General features: G+C 44.6%; 2 protein-coding genes across 2 annotated transcripts in view; both read left to right on the forward strand.

The window, feature by feature from the left end:
• Positions 1 to 10,592, forward strand: part of NSG2 (neuronal vesicle trafficking associated 2) — a 34,814-nt gene extending 24,222 nt beyond the window's left edge. Inside the window, exons 4-5 of the mRNA XM_065734567.1 lie at positions 8,274 to 8,384; positions 9,918 to 10,592. Of these exons, the coding sequence (XP_065590639.1) occupies positions 8,274 to 8,384; positions 9,918 to 10,109 (303 nt within the window). The 3' untranslated portion in view covers positions 10,110 to 10,592. The remainder of the gene's footprint in view (positions 1 to 8,273; positions 8,385 to 9,917) is intronic.
• The window catches only part of CREBRF (CREB3 regulatory factor), a 515,923-nt gene that overhangs the window by 347,397 nt on the left and 144,778 nt on the right, over positions 1 to 23,748 (forward strand). The window lies entirely within an intron of this gene.

A 23,748-nucleotide genomic window follows, 5' to 3' on the forward strand; every position in this document is an offset into this window, starting at 1 on the left:
ATGTATGCAGAGATGGGTAGAATCAAAAGGAACACAGCAAAGACAGGAAACCAGCTCAGAGATAGCTAGTGCTTTTTCAAGTGCCTACTTTTGGTGCTTAGGATGGTTGGAGAGATCGCTCTACCCTGTAAGTCCTTTGGACTTTGAGGGCTGGGTTGTGTGGGCTGAAGGAAACCTTTGAAACAGTTGAGCAGATGGGAGATTTTTTGCACCCCAAGACAATATTAATCCACACGGATGGTGTTCAGCAGTCCTAAGAAAACTGGGGCCAAGTTATTTTGTGGTGATGAATTCAGAGATAAGAAAACCAAACCAAACACAAACCTTTAAGCTTCATGTAGAGGCTGTGTAGCGCAGAGGAGTATTTTCCCAGAACTCTGAAGATTTAGGCACTTGACAAAGCATCTCCTAGAGGTTACTTAAGAATCTGGACACCATCTGGAATAAAGCTGGGCTGTAATAATGGAGGACAAATCCTACATTTTCTTGAACAGTACTACAAAATTATGAAGGCTCTATTTTACCACTTTATTTGTTACCCTTTCAAAATTTCAGAGGTTGTTCTCAAAAAATCAGCAAAACCAGCAACGTGTTACAAAAGGGTTGTTCTAAATCAGGACAGAAATGCCATTTTTGAAGAAGTACAGCCAGAGGAGTTTTATTGGTGGAGCAGATCACTTTGGTGCTGCTGTACTACATTGCTTCTTTGACTGTCTAAACAGTAGAGTAGCTCTTTTTAGGGTGTATTTCAAGAGTCCTTGTCTCCCTGGTCGATCCATCTGAGTAACTGGTCACACAGTAGCCCTCTCTCTGCCTGTTTCTGGGTTTTCTTACAGGATGCAGAAGTTGGAGCGGTTCACATTTGGATTTCATCTTGGCATGCAGGTAGGAGGCAGCCAGGATGGACAGCTGGATCTGGAGCTGGGAGCTGCTCCAGAATCTTTCACTTTAGCTGTAGCTTTCATGTCAAGACTTAATGTTGTCAATCTTACATCTAATTATCATTTGGAAGTAGTTAGGGAATGAAGGGGAATAAATTACTCTCCTAAATTTTTCACTGTCAAGCATAAATCCTTATAATAAGATCATGAGCATATGATAGTAGAATGCAACGTCCTTACAGCTGAAAAATTTCTCCTGAGTAGCAAGATCTCTGGGACTGGCCCAGTGGCATATTAACTGATGATTTTGCCTTTTTATTGTAGGTTGTTAACAAGATTGTCAGTGGGTTGATAGGTTTCCATTAGCATAAACCATGGAAAGAGCCCTGTTGCCTATCCAAGCATAGCTCGTATGTAGCTCTTCTGCAAGAATAATCTTGACAGAATTTCTGCCAATTTTGTTTGCATCAAACTTTGCCTCATTCCGAGTCTTTATTTTATAAAGAGAACATTTGATCAGATTTTCTGTAGCTGAATTGCTTATTAAAGGTCACAGAATGCCCAATACCTGGGAACACTGGATGATGTATCCTGAAGAAACATTCACAGTGACACCATTTCCTGATGAACCCCTCTGCGTAGAGAGTAGACTACAGTGTAGGAAGGGACAGAGGCATCTGGCTCCCGAGGTTCCCTATTTCCATCACAGCTGCTAAGCTTAAACTATGCAGAATACGCTAAATAGTATTTACTCAGGAATCAAACTGTGATCTCCTTGACTGCAGCACACAGCTCTGTGCCCTCTGAGAGCATTATTTCTTCTCTGGATGCTGTCTGGTTCTTCACTAGATAGCAGTGATGTTACTGCTGATGCACCTTCCTGGATGCTATCTCGAGCATGTATAAGCAAATACGTTGAGTGCTCTGAGATACATGAGTCTAACAGTTGTTAGCTAGGTTTAGAAAGAAAAACTTGATAATGTCTAAGAAGTCCTACCCCAGTGGATGAAAACATGGGCTTGCTGGTATCACACAAGCATTGCATGAGCTCTGGAGAGATTTTCTCTGTTTTGTTTTTATTTTTCAAACGGATAGAAATCACATTGTCTTTTTGCATCCTGAGAATGTTTCACTTTGGCAGCAATTGGAGGATGAATTTAAAGGCCGTTGCACCCAGGTTTTGTGCCTGCTTCACAAAGGGCTGGAGGTTCTTGCTGAGTTTCTCCAAGGCTGGACTCACTGTGTTTTCCTCTCAAAGAAACAGCAGCACAGTGGTCTTCCAAAGAAATTTCAGACAGCAGATGATAAGACTGCTGCCTGAGTATCGACTGTGATGGGACTGAGCCTTGGTATCGGAGCCCAGGCATTGTAGTGTTATACCAGGTGAGCTGGTGTGATGAGTTCTCAGTTGAAAACCCAGACTGACAACTCAAATGCAAACAAAGCAATGTATGAAAACCCCAAATGGACAATTTCTTACCTGTTTGAAGACACCTGTGCCTACAGATGTTGCAGAATTACTACTGATTTTTGTGTCCTGTAGGAAACAAAAGCAGATTTCGACATTTGTAAGTCTGAGTCTGAAGGACTTGTTCAATTATTTAAATACAAAAACTCAGTGGGGAAAGAGGGAACTTTCCCTTTATTTTTACTAAGCTCTAGTTTAATCTACATGGAGGATCTTCATATGAATGTCTAATCTTCCTGGAATTTCACTGAGACCTGTGCTGACCATATTTTACAGAGCGAGTTTGTTAGATGAATTATGATTCATTTTGTAGAGCAGTTATGATTTGGGTTACAAAAGAACCCCTTCCTTTTTCCAATAGGTATTGCTTCACAGTTTTGTGAGATGGCTTTCAGTGGAGTGCTCATGTTCTGTTCTCTCCCTACCCAATTTTTTATTTTTAACCATTTCTATGCTGAGTTCTCACAAGATGAACAGTGGAATGACAAGCCCCAGCACCAGAGCCATGATTATGAGTTATATTTCTCCAGCTGGTAATGTAAGTAATATGTTGTTTAAGTGGGAAAAAAATACCTGCAAACCCCTCAACTCAACCAGCACAGGTCGGATGCCAAATACTAATAGAGAGCAGTCTGCATTCAATCTCCACCGGGAAAAAAAATATTTGTCCACTCAGTTCAAACAGGGCATAAATTTGAGGGAGCTGCCATCTGCTGACAGATCCTTCCCCCACCTCCACTGCCTGAAAAATATTCCTTCTGAATATCTACTTTATGTGGTAGTGTTTCCATCAGCATTAGCTTGGGATCTGCCTTTCTTTGCTTCCTTTTGTGTTTTCCCCAGGTAGTTCCAGAGAATTTAGATTCCACAGGACTGTAAGGCACCAGATCTATGCAGCACTCAGGAACAGCCCAAGGCTCTGTATCTCAGCAGGTCAGCAATGCTGCATTCAAATCCTCACCTGCAAGTCAGAGCCTTCAGGTTTGAGTTTTGAAGAGATTCGCTGCACCCAGGCCTTGTTGACTACTGTGGGGAGCAGTGGGTGCACACTGTCTTTGCAAAAAGAGGCCAGCAGGAAGGATACCTCAGTGGGTGGTACGAAGGCCAGGTAAATGGAACACTGCTGCAATAAGATATCATCTCACTGGAGCAAAACTTAGTGGCAACTCATCTTGCTTGGTGAGAATATATCTTATTTTTGTCTGTGCCGTTGTCAAAATGCAACATGTACTTCTATGGGAAAGATGGGGAGGAGCTGAGCCAACGTGCTCGTGTCGATGGGAGCTTAACGTCTTCCAGTGACGCTAGGGGCCTCAGATCAAACTTTTTCCCATGTTTTGTGGTGGGTGGGGAGACGTTTGGTGTAGTAGTGATGTTTTCTCTGCTCTGTTCCAGCAGACACTCTCCTCTTAGGGGAACCTCTGGGAGCTGTATATGACTCTGGGGAAAAGGTGGGCAAGTATCCCCTTCCAGCAACCCACTCGAGCAGTCGCACATGACAGATTCATGCCTGTAGCACTTCTGGGTTTTATCTGCTCACTAAATTTTATTTCCCCTCTGTGAGTGTTTATATTGCTCAGAGACTGCCAAGGTTCATGTTATTCATAAAAATAATAATAAAAAAAAAAGGTGGAGGTTTATTAGGTATTGCAGCTCTGTGATTCTTTGGTGTTTGAATGCTAATTAAGCTTTGTGTTCTCTGGAATAGAGGTGATCTTAGCTCTGACTTGGCAAAATATCTGGGGATGTCTTTTTCCTTCCTTTTCCTCTGGGTTTTAACATTGTACGTGACATTTCATCCCAGAACAATTTTACACTATGCATCATCATGTGTAATATTGTGTCACGCTGTAATTTTGCAAGTGCATGAAATGGCAGGAGGGAGGTGAAAATGGGCTCAATTACACCCAGGAGGGAGAAGAAAGCTTAGCGGAAGGGACCTGCTCCTGGGAGGTAATGAATTGGGTGTCAGCACTTTGCTGGTGCACAGTGACAGAGCAGATGGGAATTTATTATTTCAGGGGCTCAGTGGGCAGAAAAGAGGAAAGGAGCCGGTCAAATCACATTACTAATGGTCATTTCCTTAGGCTGTGTGCACACAGGGGATTTAGAAAAAGAGACGTTCATTTTAACTTCAGACAGCTCAGTTCCTTCTGGTTTTGAAGGCCAGAAGAAGAATTTGGCCATTTTATCTAGCTCAGTGAGAAGCCTTCAAAGCAACTTTGGCGAGAGCTCCTGGGGAAGGCAGACATGGAGTTGTTGTAGGTGGGAGAGACATCCCATAGCTCAGGGAATGTTCCTCTTTCACAGATTCTTCTTTAGCTGTGGTCAGCCCTGAAGGATTTTATTTGAAATTGGCTTTAGTCTTCTTTGTTGTATCTTTGCATGCCCTGACAATGTTCCTTTATTTCTCCCATGTTACCAGTACCCTTTTCCACACAGAGTTGCTTTCTCACCAAGTTATGCTCTGTGTGTTTATGGGTGGTATAATTTCAGTTTCTTCCTTTAACCTGATCCCAAGTTTTTTCCTCCAGGTGAACCCAAGCAAGATATCTTCATTCACTGTATGTTGTAATTATGGAGGACCAACCAAACTGCAGAACTGAGCATTTCTTATTTCCTGAGCTCGCTGCCAAGACTGGCCTCTAAACACTGGCTTTGGTAGACCAAGGTGTTCTGTCTTGCTTTTCTGCCTTCACATGCGTATTCCTACTTACATGTTATGAGAGGAGTTACCAGGCTATGTTACTATGTTACTGGGCTCTTCTTTCAATGAGAAAGAACTGGTGGACATTTTTTCTACAGCAGACACGCTGTTTAACATTGACCTGAAAGATCAGGGTCTTTGAGGAGAGGTTCTTTTCTGCAGGTCTTCTGTTGGGAAGATTACAGAGTGTAGGTGTACATAATGCAAGAAGTATTTCCTTTTGACTATACTTTTCCAAACTGGCATTTTTTTCTTGTTTATTTACTTATTTATTTTTTGGAGTGTAATATGACTTCTCCTTGGGAATAGAAAACACTGCAAAATCTGTTTCCATCTCCCTTGAATCCATCTGAGGCTTCTTCTGCAGCGCTATGAAAAGGGACATGACTTCCCTGGGTTAGGAACTCCTGGATTATGTTAAAACTGTCTTGAAACATTTCTGTTCAAACTTGCAGTCAAACATGTTATGGTGACATTCATACAGCTGTACTCCTCTTTTACCAGTTATCTTTTCAGCATACCAGGACTTTTACACGTCCTCTGCTGAGACCCAGCAATAAGTTCTTCTCCCTCTGCACCTGTCTTTTGCTTTATTAACCCATTTTGCAGCAGATTTAGCCCCATGGAGGAGGTTAGTATGAGAAGTTATTCTAAAAGGAGAGTCAGGGCTTTAGTGAACTGTTCACCACTAGAAAAGCTTATTAGCTCCAATCTTACCCAATCATCTTACCTTTTTACACTTTTATTCTAAAATATTCTGATTTAACAATGAATTTATGAATCACTCCTGCTAAATATGATCTCCATACCTCTCTTTTTCCTGGGATTTGAACAGGATGTGATGGGTCAGGTTTGGCATTGTACATGCAGATATAACTTCACTCTTTCGTTTCGTCTTAAAAGAGCCACCAAAATTGTAGCTCTGCATCTTCTAGCATTTGCCAAGGCTGCTTTAGCTTCCCTGAGAAACTGTGCCAGTTCATTATGTGCTCGGGAATACATCTCACCAGTCATTGCAACTGTCTCTGGTATGGAAGAGTGTGGAATTTCCCCTTCTGCACAGCAGAACAATGACAGTGGCCCCTCTGAGTCTGTGCAGGGATTGCGTATCTTACACATTCTCAGAGTGACAGCTACTGCAGTGACCAAAGGAGGGAGTTAGAGCAAATTTCAGTGTGAGACAATATTAAGCAATTAGCATCCATGTATTGATCTATTACATATTATTGATATATGAATAATACTATATTGATGACCTCTGAGGTATATCCAGCATGTCATTTATTAGTTGCTACTCTTAACAAGCCTAGTCACTATACTGTAGGATTTGACTCTGATTTTCCCCTCTGTACTATGACCAATCTCTTACACATAGTTAAAAAACAACTTCTGCCTGTACAAACCATTGAATTTCTTTGGATACCTTTACAAGAAAATCAAGATAGTTGTGATATAACTGTAACAGCAGAAGGGTGGGTGGACCAATAGCTGAATAATTAGATAGAAATGGAAAAATTGTGGCTCTTCCTTGCTGGGACAGTAGGTGACAATGGCTGCCTTTCATGCAGATAAATGCAGCCCTGTTATTGAGGAGGGGTCATATTTTGGATGTCTGTTTTGTTTATAAGGATAAGCACATGCCTGGTTTGATGGGAACATGCATGTAGGGTAAGCACACAGCCCCTCCCTCTTCCTGCCTTTGAACTTCTCTCAGTGGTTTGATTTTGAGGCAACCAGTGAGAGTTTGCAGCCTTGTGCTCTGCTCCTGGTGGGAAAGTTGGAGTAAGGAGCAAGCAGATTGAGGCCGGGGGTAGGAAAAAGACTCATGAATCCTTATTCCTCTTAGAAACTCATGCCTGACCTCAACATTTTCTTGTAGGATTGTCCTCCGTTCATGCTCCCATAGCTCACAGAGCACAGGAAATGGCAGCACCTTCCTCGTGCAGGCAAACATTCTGACAAATCCTGCCTGGTGGTGCCCAGCTCCAGCTCCCTGCCCATGGTGCTGGCCATGCAACAGCTCCAAACGATCCTGTACTGCTGTTCCCACCCCCACCTACTCAATAAGTGAATCTATTTGATTGTGAGCCCTAGTTTGTGTGGCAACACTGAAGCTCCAGGAATTACGATTCTTTTCATGCCAATCTGGATTGGTGCGAGTCAGCAGTCTCAACAGGATGGGTTACTGTCATGTAGGCAGTAGAAGTCTTTTGCACTGCATTTGTTGTACTACCAGCTGGGACCAAGAAAGCTTCAGGCAAGGGGACAAGGGAGTTGGATCTGGTGCTGTTCCAGCTGTTGCAGACATACACCCATGTGCATACCTTCAGGGAGTGATTATCAACCTCAGTGTGTTTAAACAATGTGTATTTGGGACTGTAGGAAGGACACAGGTTTTAGCTCAGCTAAAACCAAGTGGCAGGGCTTCAATCCAGGCATCTGAACGGGGAGAGTAAACTCACTGTTAAATGGGCAATCTAATAGGAGCCTAGCAGGACTAGAAGGAGGGAGCTGCAGCAAAGAAACAGAACAGTGCAGCAAGGAGGCCTGCTCAGAAATGAAGGACCCTCTGTGCCTGGTACCTCCAACAATGGGATCTGGAATGCTTACAGAGACAGCAGCCATGCCTCCTGCCTTCCTGCTCCTGCACATGTTGCAGGTATACGTGCTGGCTTTCGTCAGTGGTTGGCTGTTCTCTTTTTACGGCTTTGATAAATTGAGAAGGATTTCTCCCCCTTTTGCAAGCTACTCGATGAGTATCTTAGCCTTGCAGCAGAAGGCACAAAGGGACGTGCTTCTAAAGCCTCATTCTTCCTACCTGCTCACCTACCTCTGCTATCAGAAAACTGGTATCTTGCCATGGCTGTGAGGCAGCTTACCTGCACAGACTGGGCTCTGAATATTGGAGCCTCTGGCTGCTGGTGAGTCCTGCTGGGCCAGCAGATTATGAGAGCCTGGGAACACAAAGTCTCCAAGAAGACCAAAAGCACTGCAAGGAGTTAAACACAGGAACATGCACTCTGGGGGGAGGGAAACGATGTGATGATTCAGGGCTATTGGATCTAGCCTTCATTCAATTATCATGCTTAGTTAAGTACTGCACAGTGAAGTGAAGACTGCAGTCTGTTAGGATGGATGTTACTAGAAGTCATTTAATTATGAGGTTGCTCATATGCCATTTTAACATATGTAGAGTAACATTATCCCTCTTTTGTAGGTCACTATTCTCATAAGTCTGGCTCTTGCATTCCTTGCCTGCATAGTGTTTCTTGTGGTATACAAAGCCTTTACTTACGACCACAGTTGCCCAGATGGATTTGTTTATAAGGTAAGAAGCTTGAGACGGATGAATTGCCTGAGTTAATGATAGACTCTAAATGACTACATGGTTACAGTCTGGTCTGCTTTTTTGACCAGGCCAAACAGAACATTTGGCAAGAATGTGTTGAAATGGGAAAAGTGTTATGGGAAATGTGGGGTTGCATCTGCTTCCATCAGCTACTGTTACACTGTAATTGTTGGGATTAGCTTTTATGAACGCTACAGACAGATGTTCAGGAACAATCCCTCCTATTTGTGAATGGATTTATTGCAGCTGGAATATCCCACGTTTGCTTCCCACACATTGAAGTGACCAAGGTTTACTAGCATACATTTTAATGCAAACTGCAAACTCCCAGAGTGCTGGCACATGTGTCCTTTCTGGAAGAAATCCAAATTTGCCCATTGTGTTCATTGTGCTTTTGAGCATCTATCAAGGACAAAACCATGTAATCTAGTTGCTGAAAACCTTCTGCCCTGTGGTTTTACATCAAATACTCACAGACAACTATTTGCTTGCTCTGTTAAAATAAATTTTTGCAAAATTGTTCACTCACTCTTTGCTACAAAGAAACTGATGAACACACAGGAGGCTTGACCACACCGAGGATGTTCTGTGAGCTGGAAAATAGAGTAAGCTTCTTTGTACAGTAGCTATTGTGAATTATTCTCTTAGGTTGTATAAAAGTGAAGTTAGGGCTCAGATGTGAATTTCACAATCAGATCCAAACCTGAACTCTGAAAAGATTAAAGGCTTTGAACTCAGATTTCAGCTAATCACATTGATGTGGGAGTTGGGTTGTCTCATCACTTCATAATAATCATACCTAGGAACCCTTCTGTCATTGGTGCCACTCTGTGAATGCCAACCTGATTTTTTTTTACTGTTTCATTGCTCTTTTACAGTTGTTGCAAAGTGAATTATCTGTTCAGTTCTTAGCACACAGGTGCCCTCAGCAGAGTAGAGGAGACCACATTGGCAGTGTCTGCACAGCCAAGAGGCTCTGACAAGGGGCAGGCACTTGGCCATGCTTCCTACCATCCTTCCAAGGTGGTTGTCCTACAGGTCAGGGACAAGACACAGCAACAGAGCTGTACATCTGCAGCTTACTCTGCCTCTGTCTGTCCTCTGCCTGGCTGAGGATTGATTCTCAGCTTCACTCCATGGAGCTTTCACTCCATCAGGACAGAAGGTACACTCAGATGGGACTCCTGGCAGAGGTCTTGGTCCTTGTGTGTGCCAGTAACATACCGAACCCCTCAGATCTTCATTTTACAGCCCCCCATTTCCAACTCATCAATGAAATGAGCCTGCATCCAGGGTTGCCAGTAGCAACAGGCTTGGAAGGCTGCTGCCTAGTGTAAACTTTGTGCATTCCCACATGGCTGCTGAAAGGCTGTAGGGGTTGTGCAGCATATGCTCTCACCACATCATAACAGTTGAACTTAGTCTACGCAAGCACCTAGTAAGACTTCTAGAAGGAGAGCCTAAGGCTGATGGGACCCTTCTTTACTTCTCTTGCTTTCTCCCTCTTTCCAGCATAAGCGGTGCATCCCGGCCTCCCTGGATGCCTACTACTCTGCACAGGATTCCAACTCCCGGGGCAGGTTCTACACCGTCATCAGCCACTACAGCATGGCCAAGCAGACCAGCTCCCGGGCTGTATCGCCCTGGCTGTCCTCAGGGTCAGTAAACCATGAACCCAAGGCTGCCAAAACAGAAGGTCATTAAAGTTAACGAGCGGTGATGGGCAAAGTGGGAGGGTGGGGGGACAACACCATGTCTATACTGCATTGCTCTAATTGAGAGTGGGTGCTGTGCTAACAGCACGATGGGAATAAATGAGACCCAAGTGTGGGAGTCATCTTAATGGATATTTCTTTTTGTGCATTGTTCTCGTTGATTTGTAACCGAGTCGAGCTCTTGTACAAAGGCATGTTTGATGTTGACTGTACCTTATGATGTAAAAATATTTTTAAATCATTGCTTAACTATTTGTTAGAAAAAGAAATTAAAAAACAAAAAAAGCAAAGTAGATCAACAGCCAGAAAGGATAAAAGCAGCAAAGGGAATCCTGCAAAATGTTACCACTGCAGGAAAGCTGTGACACAGGCTTAACATGCAGTTGAAGAATAACTGAAACCCTTTTAGAGAGGCAGGGTAGAGAGAACCTGCCAGAAGGACACTGCAGTGTTGTTTAGCTTGCCAAAGGGGGGATATACTGAATCCAGTATCAGTGTGCATTTGCTGTTATCCCCTCCTCCCTCAGACATACACGGGTGCAAAAAAACCTGCACACACACCTGAACAGGAGCAGCAGGAGCAGAGTGCACACGGAGGGCGAGGTTTACATCATACTAAGGCTGCTTTTTTCATATTTGTGGCTAGACTGGGATGGAAATTAGGAACTGACCCCTTCTTCCCCCGCATCGGGCAGTTTTGTCCTCCATTTCACATACATAGACACTAGAGGGTGTAAATGAGGGCAGAACTCCTCAGTCCTAACAGGCATCATGACAAATAACTGTATAGTGTAGCTAAAAATGTAGTGCCAAATGCCACTGTCTGATTTCCTATCCTCCCTTCTCCTTCCATCTGTAAATTCATTTCTCACTCACAATGTACAAACCACTCCCTCCGCCAAAAATCCAAACTCCAGCAAACCACTGAACAGTTTATAATTTTGTGGTGTATTTTTTGTCAGTAGGTAGCAGAGACTGAAGTATTTTTTGGTGTAATTCTTGAACTTTTCTGACGGGATTAAAATAAAGCTAGATGTGACTGAGTGTCTCTGTGCTTGGGCAGGTTTCTTTGGTGACATGTTGGGAGGTGGTGGTGGGGATGGTGATGGGTGCATGTATGGATCTGCAGAATGAGGCTGAACCCATTACTCTATCAGAGGCCTATTTTTCTTTTCCCCAGTGTTTTGACATGGAAACTAGGCAAAAATACCTCTCTTTAGCCTGCATCATCATGTGCTATTATGTGCTATTCCTGCCAGGATGTCAGCACTTGCTGCAGGGCAGCAGAGATGGTGGGACAGAAACACAATGGTTGCAAATTGATTCTCTACAGACCTATCCTGTGACCTTGAGAAAAGACCTGAGCGGGTTCTGACAGCCTCAGAGTCAGGATGGATCTGGGACAGAATCTAGGCTTAGAGCAACATCAGTCTTTTCTCCAGCATCCTCTCAAACACAATGATAAAACAGCTGAAAATAAGGACTAAAGCTGGTGATTCTTAACTTTACAGAGGGACTTCCTTTCCCCTGCTATTTTAAGGCCAATGGCTGCTAGAAACTTTGGCTGGCAGCACTGTGTCCTTTGCCATCTGCTCCCGGGGCATGTGTCCTCTCCTGCTGCAGCAGGCTCAGGAAGGAGAGCTGCTGCAAGAAGGGCACTGCAGAGAAATGCTGCTGCCAAGCCAAGAGCCACTGCTAAACTTTGGGAGAGTTGAGCTCTGAATGTAAACTCCACAGCTTAGTTTCTAATGAAACCACAACTTATTCATCTCACATTGTTCAGAAAGCAGATTGTGTTTCTTCAAATCCTTCAAGTCTTTGAAATGGAATGATACCCTGGCATTAAATTGGCTCAGTCCCAAAGGCTGAAGCATGATTTATAAAAACCTTTCCTTAAAAAAATAAATAAATAAATAAAAAGAAAGCGTATTCGAGTTGTGAAATTGAATTGCTACTGTAGGAGAGAAACCACTCTGGTGTTAGAGGTCACTACTGAGTACTTGTGAAATGTATTAAATGGCTTCAGTGCGCTTTGCAGAATTGAGTCACTGGATAATTTGGCCACGGTATTTCTACTGCCACTCTCCCAGTAATACCCTAACCATATATTTACTTTAATAACTCATTTGAATTGAAAGGGTCTAGTTATTATTAGATAAGTGAGTCAGTGGGGATAGCTATTTCTATTTAATAAAGGAAAGATCAAAATCTGTATGAAGCAGGGTGGAGGAAAAAAAAAGACCCAAGGAAGACTCATGGGAGAGCAAAAGAAAGCAAACAACCCAACTCCAGCTGAAAGTTCCATTACTGCAAATGTTGTTATTATGGTTCTTGTACAAGCTGCTGTAGAGCTTCCAATAACAACAACATATTTTAAACTCAGTAACAGGGAGAGGCTATATTGAAGTTGTAGCATATCTTATTTTAGTCTTCGAAAGCCTCCTTCAGGGTTGATCGCATGTTTTCTGTGGTGATTGCAGTAGCATATTGGTGACACTGCAGTCTCATCCTGGCTGTTATCTGTGAAGTCTGCAGCTCCTGACTGGTTCTACAGAGTCGTGTTTTCACAAGTTATGGCCTGGGTGGGAGCTCCATCTCAGCTTTTCATGGAGCTGACTAAAGTGAGCCTTCCCTGTGCTCCTCCAACGTGTGTGTGGTGACAAAGTCATCTCCTGCTTCTTCATCTGTGACTGTCTATGCCAGCAGTCCCTTTGGGCTGGCTGTTTCTGGCCCATGGGAGACTCCTATTCTTTTTATTTTTTTGTTTGATTGACAACCATTGAATTCTCCACCAAATATGTATTTGAGTCACTGGGACTGGAAGAGTTGATTTCGCCTCCAAATAAGAGATGGGTTCGAGACTCTTTGTTCCATCTGAAGTTGTAGGAAGGGATGAACGAGAAGTATCAGCACGTGAATGAGCTCACCTGGAGGGGTGAGGGCATCCTGAGCAGGCAGCCATCCCATGCTGTTACTGGCAGAACATGTGGAAAAGGTACGGAATGAGTAAAGGTGCAGGAATGCCATGATGGGAACTCAGCTGCACTCAGCCGAGGCTTAGGAGGGGGAGGAAGAAATTGTGACTGTTTGAGCCTGAGAAAGATCAACACCAAGAGAAAAAGGGACTGCTACCAGCATGGAAATAAGCATGACTTTTCTATTTTATCCTAATGACCCTGAAGCGCTATATCCTGCTTGACTAATACAGATCACCTTGTTTTGGAAAAGCTGCCCATTGTTGCTGTGAACATCTGCTGACTGCAGCACACTCGAGGGGAATCACTGCATCAGAAATGCCAATCCCCTTGGACTGCCTGGAAAAGCAATGTCAGAAAGAGAGGGGCTGATGCAGGACCCTGCTGGCTGGTGATGACCCCTCCTGAAAACACAGATGTCAATCCAGGGGCACACAGAGGACTTTGTGCTCTGGATCTGCGTGGACAGACAGCCCAAAGTGCTGGCAGTGCCTCGTGACAACATCAGAAGAGGAGCAGTCCGCATTCCTTCGCATGTGCATTTTTTCCCCCTTTATCCTTCTCCACGTTTGCCAGCTGTTTCTGGTTTGTAATAATACCTCAAGTGATAAGTGTAAGGGTCATGCACTGAACTGCCTACAATCACATTTTATACGATTAGTCAGGGTCTTTTTTGAGCACCCTAATTATTACAGTCAAACCGGATTAAGCTATTGCTCTAATAGATTTCCAGTTCCTGTAAAATAGGCCAGGAGGACGACTCACGGGCGAGGACAGGGCAGTGGAAGCTCTTTCCTGCTGTATCTTTTGCCCCATGTGCTTTTTTGAAAAGGCTGTGCAGTATCAGGGCATACTGGGATCCCACTGGGGGCACTCGGTGACTGTGAGGGTGTCTCAGGTCCCCTTCTGAGAAGGGCTGGTGCTTTTTTGGAGGCAACAAATGTAAAACTCCTTTTGATTAAGAATATTACTTTACCTGGGAGGGTGGCTGAAATGTCAGTCAATGAATTCTAGGTTGCTCCATCATGGATAGTAATCTATGGCAAGCTGAAGTACAGGAAGGCAACAAATGCAGTGGCATTATGCTTAAAGCGCTCGTCAGGGCTGAGCAGGATCAGTCCTGAAGAGGCTTTTGTCCCGCAGTAGGCAGACTATGGCTGCTAAAAGCCGAGCGAGAGGAAGTGGAAAAGCCTCTTAGCAGCAAGTTACACAGATCGTTGGCACGGCTGCTGCCCTGCTCTGCTCTGATGTGGTGGCATTGCCCATGACCAAAGCAGAAGCCAGATGCTGTGACTGCACATCCCCTCCACACTGCACCCCATGGGCACAGGGATAAGGGGTGGGAAAAGACAACCTGCACGGTCCCTTACTGGTAGCACAGAGTGGGAGCAGCAACAAAAATGATGAAAACTGAGCCAGTAATATGATATCTACACTTGTGAGCAGCGGAGTTACAGATGAATCCAATGCCAAAGTGTCCCCATGGATATTGGGGTTGATGATGGCATTATTTACCCCTCCACTGCCCTTCTCTATTGGTGTGACTTTTGTAGGCCAGTGTTTGCCCTTGGCCAAGGAGCATCCAACACTTCTCAGTCCTTGAGATTAAGAAGAGCAGTGCTCATGCTACATAGGGAGTGAAGTCACAACAAGCCTCGCTTTCCCCCAGTAGGTCCTGAGCTTCCATTTTGAATGTGCTTCAGCCTCGTGAAAACCTTCTTAGGCTGCTGCAGGGCATACTTACTTCTCATCTCTACTTGCACAGCACCAAGTGCAGTTGTGCACAGCATGGTACCAACCCACAGGAGGTGCTGCCTGCTGCAGCAACAGGCACAATGCTCAGCAATGATGCCAGCAGTTTCCAGACATGGGTTGGGAGCTCTGGTGGCACCAAGTCTCTGCTTGTACTGGTGCTGGGGTCTTCACCAACACCTTTGCTTTGCTGGACGAGTGCACAGCTACTGGTGGCCTTCAGACAACCTGAAAACCTAAGCTCCTGAGTTCTCACAGTCACTGAAACCTCTCAGTGAGCTGCTTTGCAGGCCTATGGGTGAACCCTGATCAGCTGGCCAACAGCCAAAGCAGGTAATTAGCTCTCACAGCCATTCAAACAAACACAGGTTTCTGCTGAGCGGTCGCTTGCTTTCAGCCCCTCCAGTTGTGGCTACATTTCAATGGTGGGTAAATTGATTTCTGTGCATATTTTGTATGCCAGGTTATTACAATTACTTTTCAGCATCCTTTGGGATGAAAGCCTATTATAGAGATGAAAGCTCATTAACAATAAATATAAGGGGTCAAAACTCCCTATAAAAATGTATTAGAAACAGATTCTAGTTTGGAAATGTAAATATAGCATTTGGCAGTGGTCCGGACTGGCTAGTCTGGTGAGCAAAACAGCTTAATCCACTGGGAAGATGTGGCTATTTTAATAGCAGCGAGCAGAATTACACTGTGAGTTATGGACTTTTGGCTCACTAAAAAAAAAACAAAAAACCTACCCTCATCACAAAGAAGTAAAGGAATTGTTGAAATTGTCTTGGGGATGTGGAGTAGAGAAGAGAAGAGAAGAGAAGAGAAGAGAAGAGAAGAGAAGAGAAGAGAAGAGAAGAGAAGAGAAGAGAAGAGAAGAGAAGAGAAGAGAAGAGAAGAGAAGAGAAGAGAAGAGAAGAGAAGAGAAGAGAAGAGAAGAGAAGAGAAGAGAAGAGAAGAGAAGAGAAGAGAAGAGAAGAGAAGAGAAGAGAAGAGAAGAGAAGATGGAGAAGGGGTATATGAAAAAACTAATCTTCCAAATACTAGCTGATAGTTTTGATATGCTGGCATAATCATTGAGACCTTAAGAAGAGTGATTAACACTTTGAAGTCTTCAGGTCCTGCAGATGACAGCAGTCTGTGTGTGCAGAGCTGTCACCCAGCTCACAGCACATCCCGTTATCTGCTTACTTCTGCTTCTTGACCTCACTTTGAAAAGCTGACTACGAATGTTTTGTTTTAAAAAAGTGAGGCTTGTCACTTTAAATACACAAAGAAGGGCAGAAAAACCCATTCTGCTTCTCATTGAGCACAGTGGTTTTGCTGCCTTTCTCCTGCCGTGCTCAGTCTGTAAGGCACTGCAGTGACTGCCTGTAAAGAAGGGACACCTGGCCCCCTCTACAGCCCTTTTATTTCCAGTAATATTTTGGCATGTGTCAGGTGGGAAAGCTGTTGCTTTTTTGCATAGGCCCACATTAATAACCTGATGGACAACAAGAAAGGGTAGGAGAGTAGGGAGGGAGGAAGGAAATAAAACATCCAGGTCCCTGCACCAGCTGACTTTTAGTAGGTATCACTGGTTGCTTCTGCAGTATGTTATTATGAGGCCCATTAAAAATGCAGCAGGACTGGGAAGGTCTGAGCTCACCATCAGAGACTGACAGGAGATGGACTTAAGGATGGGCTGCTGTGTTTGGAGGGAGTTCAGAGGGGCATAGCCAGGCTGGCACCTCTGCAGATGCATGTATATATGGCATAGACACATCTGCCTGCACAGGTCTGCCTTGCTGAATAGCTGTGTACACACAGCACTCCCCACAAATTTCCCTGTGCAAGGAAGAAGACGAAACTCTGCTAAAATGTAAGTGTGTCTTCAAGGAAATATCTCCTGGTGGTACTATTAGTACCTCTTTAAGGAACATACTTACAGACATAATACACCTGCCAGAACTAATTCTGAATCAAGGGGGACTTACTGCTACTGAAATGCCATCACTCTTTACAAAATGGGCCCTATACTCTCCTTTGGGCCCCATCTATGCACCACAGAGGGAGACCTGGAGGCCCTAAGCTAGATCGGTATTTTGCACCCATACTAAATACCAAAAGGAGAAAATAAGCTCAGCAGGCACTGTGAGCCCTGGGCACCTGAGTTCAGGTGTTCTGTCCATGGGCAAACAATGGACTGAGATGTCAGCTCAGGAAGCAAAGAGTATCCAGGACTGATCTTGCTTACCACCCCACCAGCACTGGCTAATATTCTGCCCAATTGAAACTCACGGATCAGTTATCTGCAAGAGTTAGTTCTCATTCATTAAAACGAATAAATGGATGACACTGGATGAGACACACACCGACCTATTTCTTTGGTGTTGCAGCCTGATGATGTTTTAAGCATCAAGAATTGAAGTAACTCAGCCCACAGACCACCTTGATTCAGGTGTGAAGAAAGTTAGAAAACAAATGGGTTTTAAAAACGAAAGATCAACACATGGTAAATATTCATTCCACCTGGCCCAAGAAATGCTGAATGAAGAAGTGCAGGATGATGGGATGGTCCCCACGGGGGCACTGTGTGTCAGGTAACCTGTGCTGGGCTTTGGTGTGCTCACGTTGGTGAACCACATGCAGAGGACTGAAGCACTGGAAGGCATTACTGTGAGCTTTGTGTTTGCACCTCTGGGTGCCTGTGGGAAGTAACAGGGAATTAAGGGGTCACAAGTTTTTAGGAAGCGCTGAGTAACCTGGAGAAGAAACAGTGTAGTTCTCCATTAGGTTAGATCACACATCTTTTTTTTCCTAAGCTTTTGCATAAACCATAGGGTGAAATAGGTAGTGTATTTCCCCTAGGGTGCCTTCTTTTGACTAGTGCATATGTCCATTGGGATGTTTTCCACATCTGCCTCCAGAACGCTACATCCCTGCACCAGCAGGGATCCTTCCAGCAGCACACAGGGCAGAGCCAGGACATGGGACAGCCTTGGGGACAGCTTAGGGCCCTGGCAGTGCTGCTGGGGTGTCCTGGGGATGGGGGCTGCAGGGTGGGTGTAGCCAACCCCAGTGAGCAGCTAGGCCACGCATGCTGCCCCAAAAAGCAGCAGCAGGCAGGAGCTGTGCCTGAGCTGTGCTCAGAGAAAAGTCCTTCAAAGAACATCAGAAGCTCACGGCAGCTTTTCATCTCCCAGCTGGAAGTCAGGAGCACTTGGCAGCTCCTCTGTACTTCCAGTGCCTATTGACTTCCTGCTTGTTCCTCAGGTTACTTAAGCCTTTATGTCCAAGACTGAGTGAGAGAAGTCTTTATTAGCCATGTGCTGCATGCAGGATTCACAGAGCCTTGCTGCTGGTTTTGGTGTTGCAGGGGCTGGGAAGTGTTGCTGGTCCCACAGCATGCTGGACCCATATGGAAGGAAATGTGGGGCTGCACACAAGTTTCTGCATCACCACTGAGCAGCATGGCCCAGCCACGCATCGTGTGGTTCACTGAAGAGATTTTCCCCTCCTTGCCTTTAAAGTCTCTGAAAGAAAGGCACCAAATTCAGCCTCAAATCCCCAAACTGGCTCCCTGCTATCACACCATACAAGCAGAACTCATAGCCCTGCACTGGAAAGTGGCCTGTTCCAGGAATTTGAATTACAACCTCATCAGAGAGCACTGAAATCTGCCTCTATGCACCACAGATAATATAAGGGCTCCTGAGGGAGCCCTTTAAATTTCACACCAGACAGAGAAACACAACAGAGTGGGGGAAGTTTGGGGGATAGAAAGAGAAGGAGAATAACTGTAGCAGGGGAGTGTGGAGCTACATGTCTCTATGGTTTGCACGCTGGAAGTGGTGCTAGCAACTCCATAGAGCAGAGCATGCACAGCCCTGTGCATGGACACAGCCCAGGTGCTCAGCCCAGCGGGATCCTTGGTCTGGGGGCTCGGTTGGGAGCATCTGTGAGTGCAGGCTGCTTCCAGCCCTCTGTTCCTGGCCTCTGCCTGCAGAAAGTGCTCCCTCTGCATGGATGGGTAGCAAACTGCTGAGCTCTGTGCCAGGCAGTGGAGCTGGAAGCCACAGCTGGACAGGGAGACAGGGACTGAAACGTGACCTGCGCCATCTGCAAGTGAGGAAGGGGCACCTGAGCTGTGCCAGCAGTGCTGGTGGTCCGGCTGCCTTTGGCCATGTGGTTTGCATCCCTGGGCAGGAAGATGAGAGAAAGCTAGCTGGTGTGGTTGGACTGTGAAATAAATTAAATTTCCATTTCATTTCTTTGGACTGTCTGAAAATCGTTGGATTCTGTGTAGGAAGAAGAGTATTGTCATTGACATGATGTGCTGCCTCTGTTTTTCCCTCGTTACTTTTCTCTCTCTGTATAGTACACCTTTGTAGGCCTCAGCAGAAGTCACTTTTGTGCTGTCCCCTCCTCAAAACTGCTTTAGTTCAGATGTTTGGTGAGGGCTGGAGCCCCTTCACTCCCTGCTTTCAGTACGAAGCTGAAGTATGTCTCACCTTTGGAGGAAGCTCAGGGGAGACCTTATCACTGTCTACAAGGCACTGAAAGGAGGTTGTGGTGATGTGAGGATCAGCCTCTGATCCCAGTAACAGTGATAGGGACTGGCCTCAAGTTGTGTCAGAGGAGGTTCAGATTGGATATTAGGAAGAATAACAACTCCAATATAGTGGTGAGGTGCTGGAACGGGCTGCCCAGGGAGGTGGTGCAGTCACCATCCTTGGAGGTGTTCAAGAACTGAGATGTGGCACTGAAGGACACAGTAGTGTTGGAAGATGGTTGGACTATGTGATCTCAGAGGTCTTTTCCAACCTTAATGTTTCTGTGACTCTGTGACTTACCTGTCAGCCCGCGATCGAGTCTACTTGGACTGGGAATGCCACCACTGGCCACAAAAACAAAGGTAGATTACATAATCAGAAAAGCACATTGAAAAACTAAAACATTGGCTATAATCTCACCCTGACTGTGAAGTGTTGCTGGAAGCAGTCACTGAAGTTTAAAGGAGTTCCATCACTGCTGTGAGACGACTGGAGAAGTGTGCTAATGGCTCACTGCTTGCACCTCTGAGATAACAGCAGACACGTAGACATTTTTGGATTAATTATCGATGTAATGGCTCTGTACTATAAAAAGGACCTGATGCTATATAACACAGAGTGAGCACAAGCACCTACTGACAAATGGCTCGATGGAGAAATAAGAGCATGTAACTGCCAGATCCCCTGGAAAATGAAGTGTGCCGAGGCTATCAAACGTACCCCAAAGTAACCTCCCCTCCAAATTGCCATAATGGGAATTGGGTGGGTGCTGACTGCTGAGGTGTGCGGGAAGGAGGGACATGCTGATGCCCTGGGATTTCTGATGCCCATCCTTACACAACCCATCAGCCAGCTTCAGGCTGCTCCCTGATCTGAATTCAGGCTGACAGTTCCCAGGGAATTTCCCTTCTGAAAGGCAAAGCCCCGCTGGCAGCAGCTTGCTGGGGTGGGATCCCCTGAGCCCCTGGACTGGTGTGCATCTCCTCTGCTCAGACAGGATCACGTGGAGTAGTTTTAGTGGGGAGACAACTGGTGAACCAATAACCAATGAAATGATGATTTTCTTTAAGAAACTCTGCCATGTTTGCTGGCAATTATCTCACAGCCATTCCCAAATTGTAATGAGACAGCTTTTTGTTTTATCTTTTTACTACTTTCAAACCTGTCTAGCTGAACTCACAGTTATCTATATATCCTAAAGGTGCTGAGGGCCCACACTATGTTAACGGAGGCTCCGTACGCCTGCTTTTTAATAGCTCACACCTCTGATTTTCTACCTGTCTGTATTCCTGCAGTCACCTGCAGGTTTTGGAAATTATGATGTAAACCCGGGCAGCTGTTTTGTGGAGCTGCAATAAGATCTGTTTTTCCATTTCTCTTCTCAATGGTCTGTTTATGCCAGCTATAACTCTCTTTAATAGTCCTGTCCATTTTCAGCAATTTTCCTACTCAGGAGCTAAGCATACTGAAAAGAAATGATTTAATTTAGGGAGGCGTTGAAATAAAGAGCAACTATTTCAGCTATTCATTATTTTATTTTTCACTCTCGGCACCTATATTTTGTCAAAAAATCAACACGAGGCACTCGAGTAAACACTTTTATCCCACCTTAATTGCATTAATGTTTAAGATTACATCTCAGGCACTCCAGGGGTATGGTGTAGTTAAAGGAGTGCTGACAGAGCCTGGCGCACAACATTTTCCTCTGCACTTGGTCTGCTTGCTATGACCACAGGGAGTCTCAAACTGACTTTAGAATCATAAAACGGTTTGGGTTGGAAGGGACCTTTAAGATCATCTAGTTCCAACCTCCCTGCTGTAGTCAGGAACAACTGCCATTAGGCCAGGTTGCTTGAAGCCCCATCCTGCCTGGCCTTGAGCACGTCCAGGGTGAGGGCATCCAGAACCTCTCTGGGCAAGCTGTTTCACTCTCCTTTCCACCCGACCATTTCCCTCTTTCCTTCTATGGGGAATGTTAGCACTTGCACCCCAGGTAGGGGGCTTAGGAATGAGAGAATGACTTTGTTGTTGTCACCCTTGTTGCAGCCAGCTCTGCCATGCAGACCTCATCAGTGTTAATGTCCCCTAGCTCTTAATCAGATTAATACACAGGATATTAAAAGCTATTTGCACTGCTAAGCAACACTGCAGGAGGCTTCCTGTGCCTTCAGACTGGTGTCCTTTGCAGTTATGCCCCATGGCATCCACTGTCAGCCCGTTGAGCTTTGCTATAGGTGAATAAGTAGGCATCCTGCATGGCTGCAGGAGCACAGGAAGGATTCCCATTGCTAGGAAGAATCAAGACCTCTGTGGTCCTAGCTCTGGCTTTCAATGACTGTAAGGCAGGGTGACGTACTCTTTAGAGTATACAGGATGCCTATTTATCAACCCAGCTTGCAACCAGAGCCTGCCATTTTTATACAAGCACATCTATCATTTGATAGAGTCCCTCTCAAAAACGAGTGTGTAATGCGAAGCCCTGACCCCCAAAGCACTCTGCTGGGATTTATACCAAGCAAAGGATGCACCATCACTGCACTTTTGTTTACAAATCAGAATTTCATACACCTGCATGGGCTGCTAAATGTGAAAAGGCTGCAGTAAATTGTACCAGCCAGCAAAATACAAACTGCTGAGCAAGGAGTTTCGAGATATTGAAGCACAAGTCTAATTGCTGGGCTGGGAGCAAGGGGAATGACTGTAAATGTGCAGTGTGGAAACATGTTTGAGATGAGAGATCCTCCAGTGATGCTAGTCCTGACATTCCCTTCTTTCCAGTTTGACACTACCATGACACTACCGTGACATAATAACAAGGATATGGTCACCATCAGCCACTGACTTACAGGGTGCACAAGGGCATGGATCCTTTCAAATACTTTCCTCCAAATTACTGACACTGCCAGCAGTACAGCTCTCAGAAGGGCTCCTTAGACTCAGCTTCTGGACATCACAGACGTGTGAATAAGTGGCATTATTTTTACACTTATCTGTTTTTACAATTCTTACCAATTTACGTTTATGGCTGTAGTTTTACATAGATATATATTTCTGTTCCCGATGAAACACATGCACTGAGTGGCAAAGCCCACAGTGAAGATGATCATACTGTATGGTTATGCTGGCCTTGCCAGACCTTTAGGAAACATTTTGAGAAAAGCAACGAACAAGAAATTCCATTATTCTTATCTTCTTATTCCCCATCATTTTGTCAGGCTCACAGTGGAACGCATATCTCACACCAGCAGAGCTTCCAGTGCTCAGTCTTGCTGCTGTTGTCACACTGTGCTTCATACCCACCTCTGGCTCCCCTAGTACATCCTCCTGTAATACAACCAATATACCCTGCAGCATGGCTGCATATTTAGTATTGCGTCTTTCTACTTTTATCTTTTCTTTTGCATATTGGTGCAGACATGACTATGCTTGTAGCTCTTCCTTTTAAACCAGCTTGACAAGACTCTCATTTACTACATTCTTTTCCAACTTGGTCTTTTCAAAGATGACCATCACCAGATTGGATTTCTTTTTCTTTTCTTTTTTTTTTTTCATCTTTAATTATGAATTTCTTGACATTGTCTAATTCTGTCTCAGTTACAATGTACTCATTTTGCTGTGGTCCTAGAGAATCAGTCAGTCTACTGCTGATCTCTTACATTGCTTGCTTTCATTATATGCTCCTATTCTGAGACACATCCTTTCTCCTAACCTTCTCATCAGAATAAAACTTGCTTTATACAGCTTATACATATACATATACAAATGTCTCTGTATAACTTCACAACTGTGTCTTTGTACACCCCTGATTTCCTCTTAATACTTTTGCTTTTTCTGTCCAGTTTATAATTGTATTTGAATGTTATGTAAATGTTTCTTCCCTTGTTTATGCTTTAAATGTGAAGATAGACATAAGAGTTTAACTAGCACCCCAACACCCTTCTTTAATACTTCATTTTATTGTACTCAGTGGTCTTAATATCTATAAATATCTAAGGTGCAGGAGGCAAAGGGATGAGGCCAGACTCTTCTCAGCAGTGTGTGGCAGTAGGACAAGGGGAAATGGTCACCAACTGAAGCATAGGAAGTTCTGCACAAATATGTGTGGGAACTTCTTCACAGTGCAGTGGTGGAGCACTGGAGCTGCACAGAGAGTTGGTGGAGTTGCTTCATGTCAATATTCTTCCTATATATTTTAGAAATTACAAGGAACATGTCTGCTGCTTTATCCATAAAAATCACATCAGCCCCGTAATTCCAGATTCACTATTGTAAGAAGTTCAAAACAGGCCTTATTTTTAGGAATTAAAAGCTCTTTCTTTGCATGTAGCAGCACTGAATCTCGTTTTTAACTTTGTACAGATACTGC

The sequence above is a fragment of the Cyrtonyx montezumae genome, unplaced genomic scaffold (assembly GCF_038088225.1).
Source record: "Cyrtonyx montezumae isolate F1298 unplaced genomic scaffold, pur_monq_1.0 scaffold_18, whole genome shotgun sequence".
Lineage (NCBI taxonomy): Eukaryota > Metazoa > Chordata > Aves > Galliformes > Odontophoridae > Cyrtonyx > Cyrtonyx montezumae.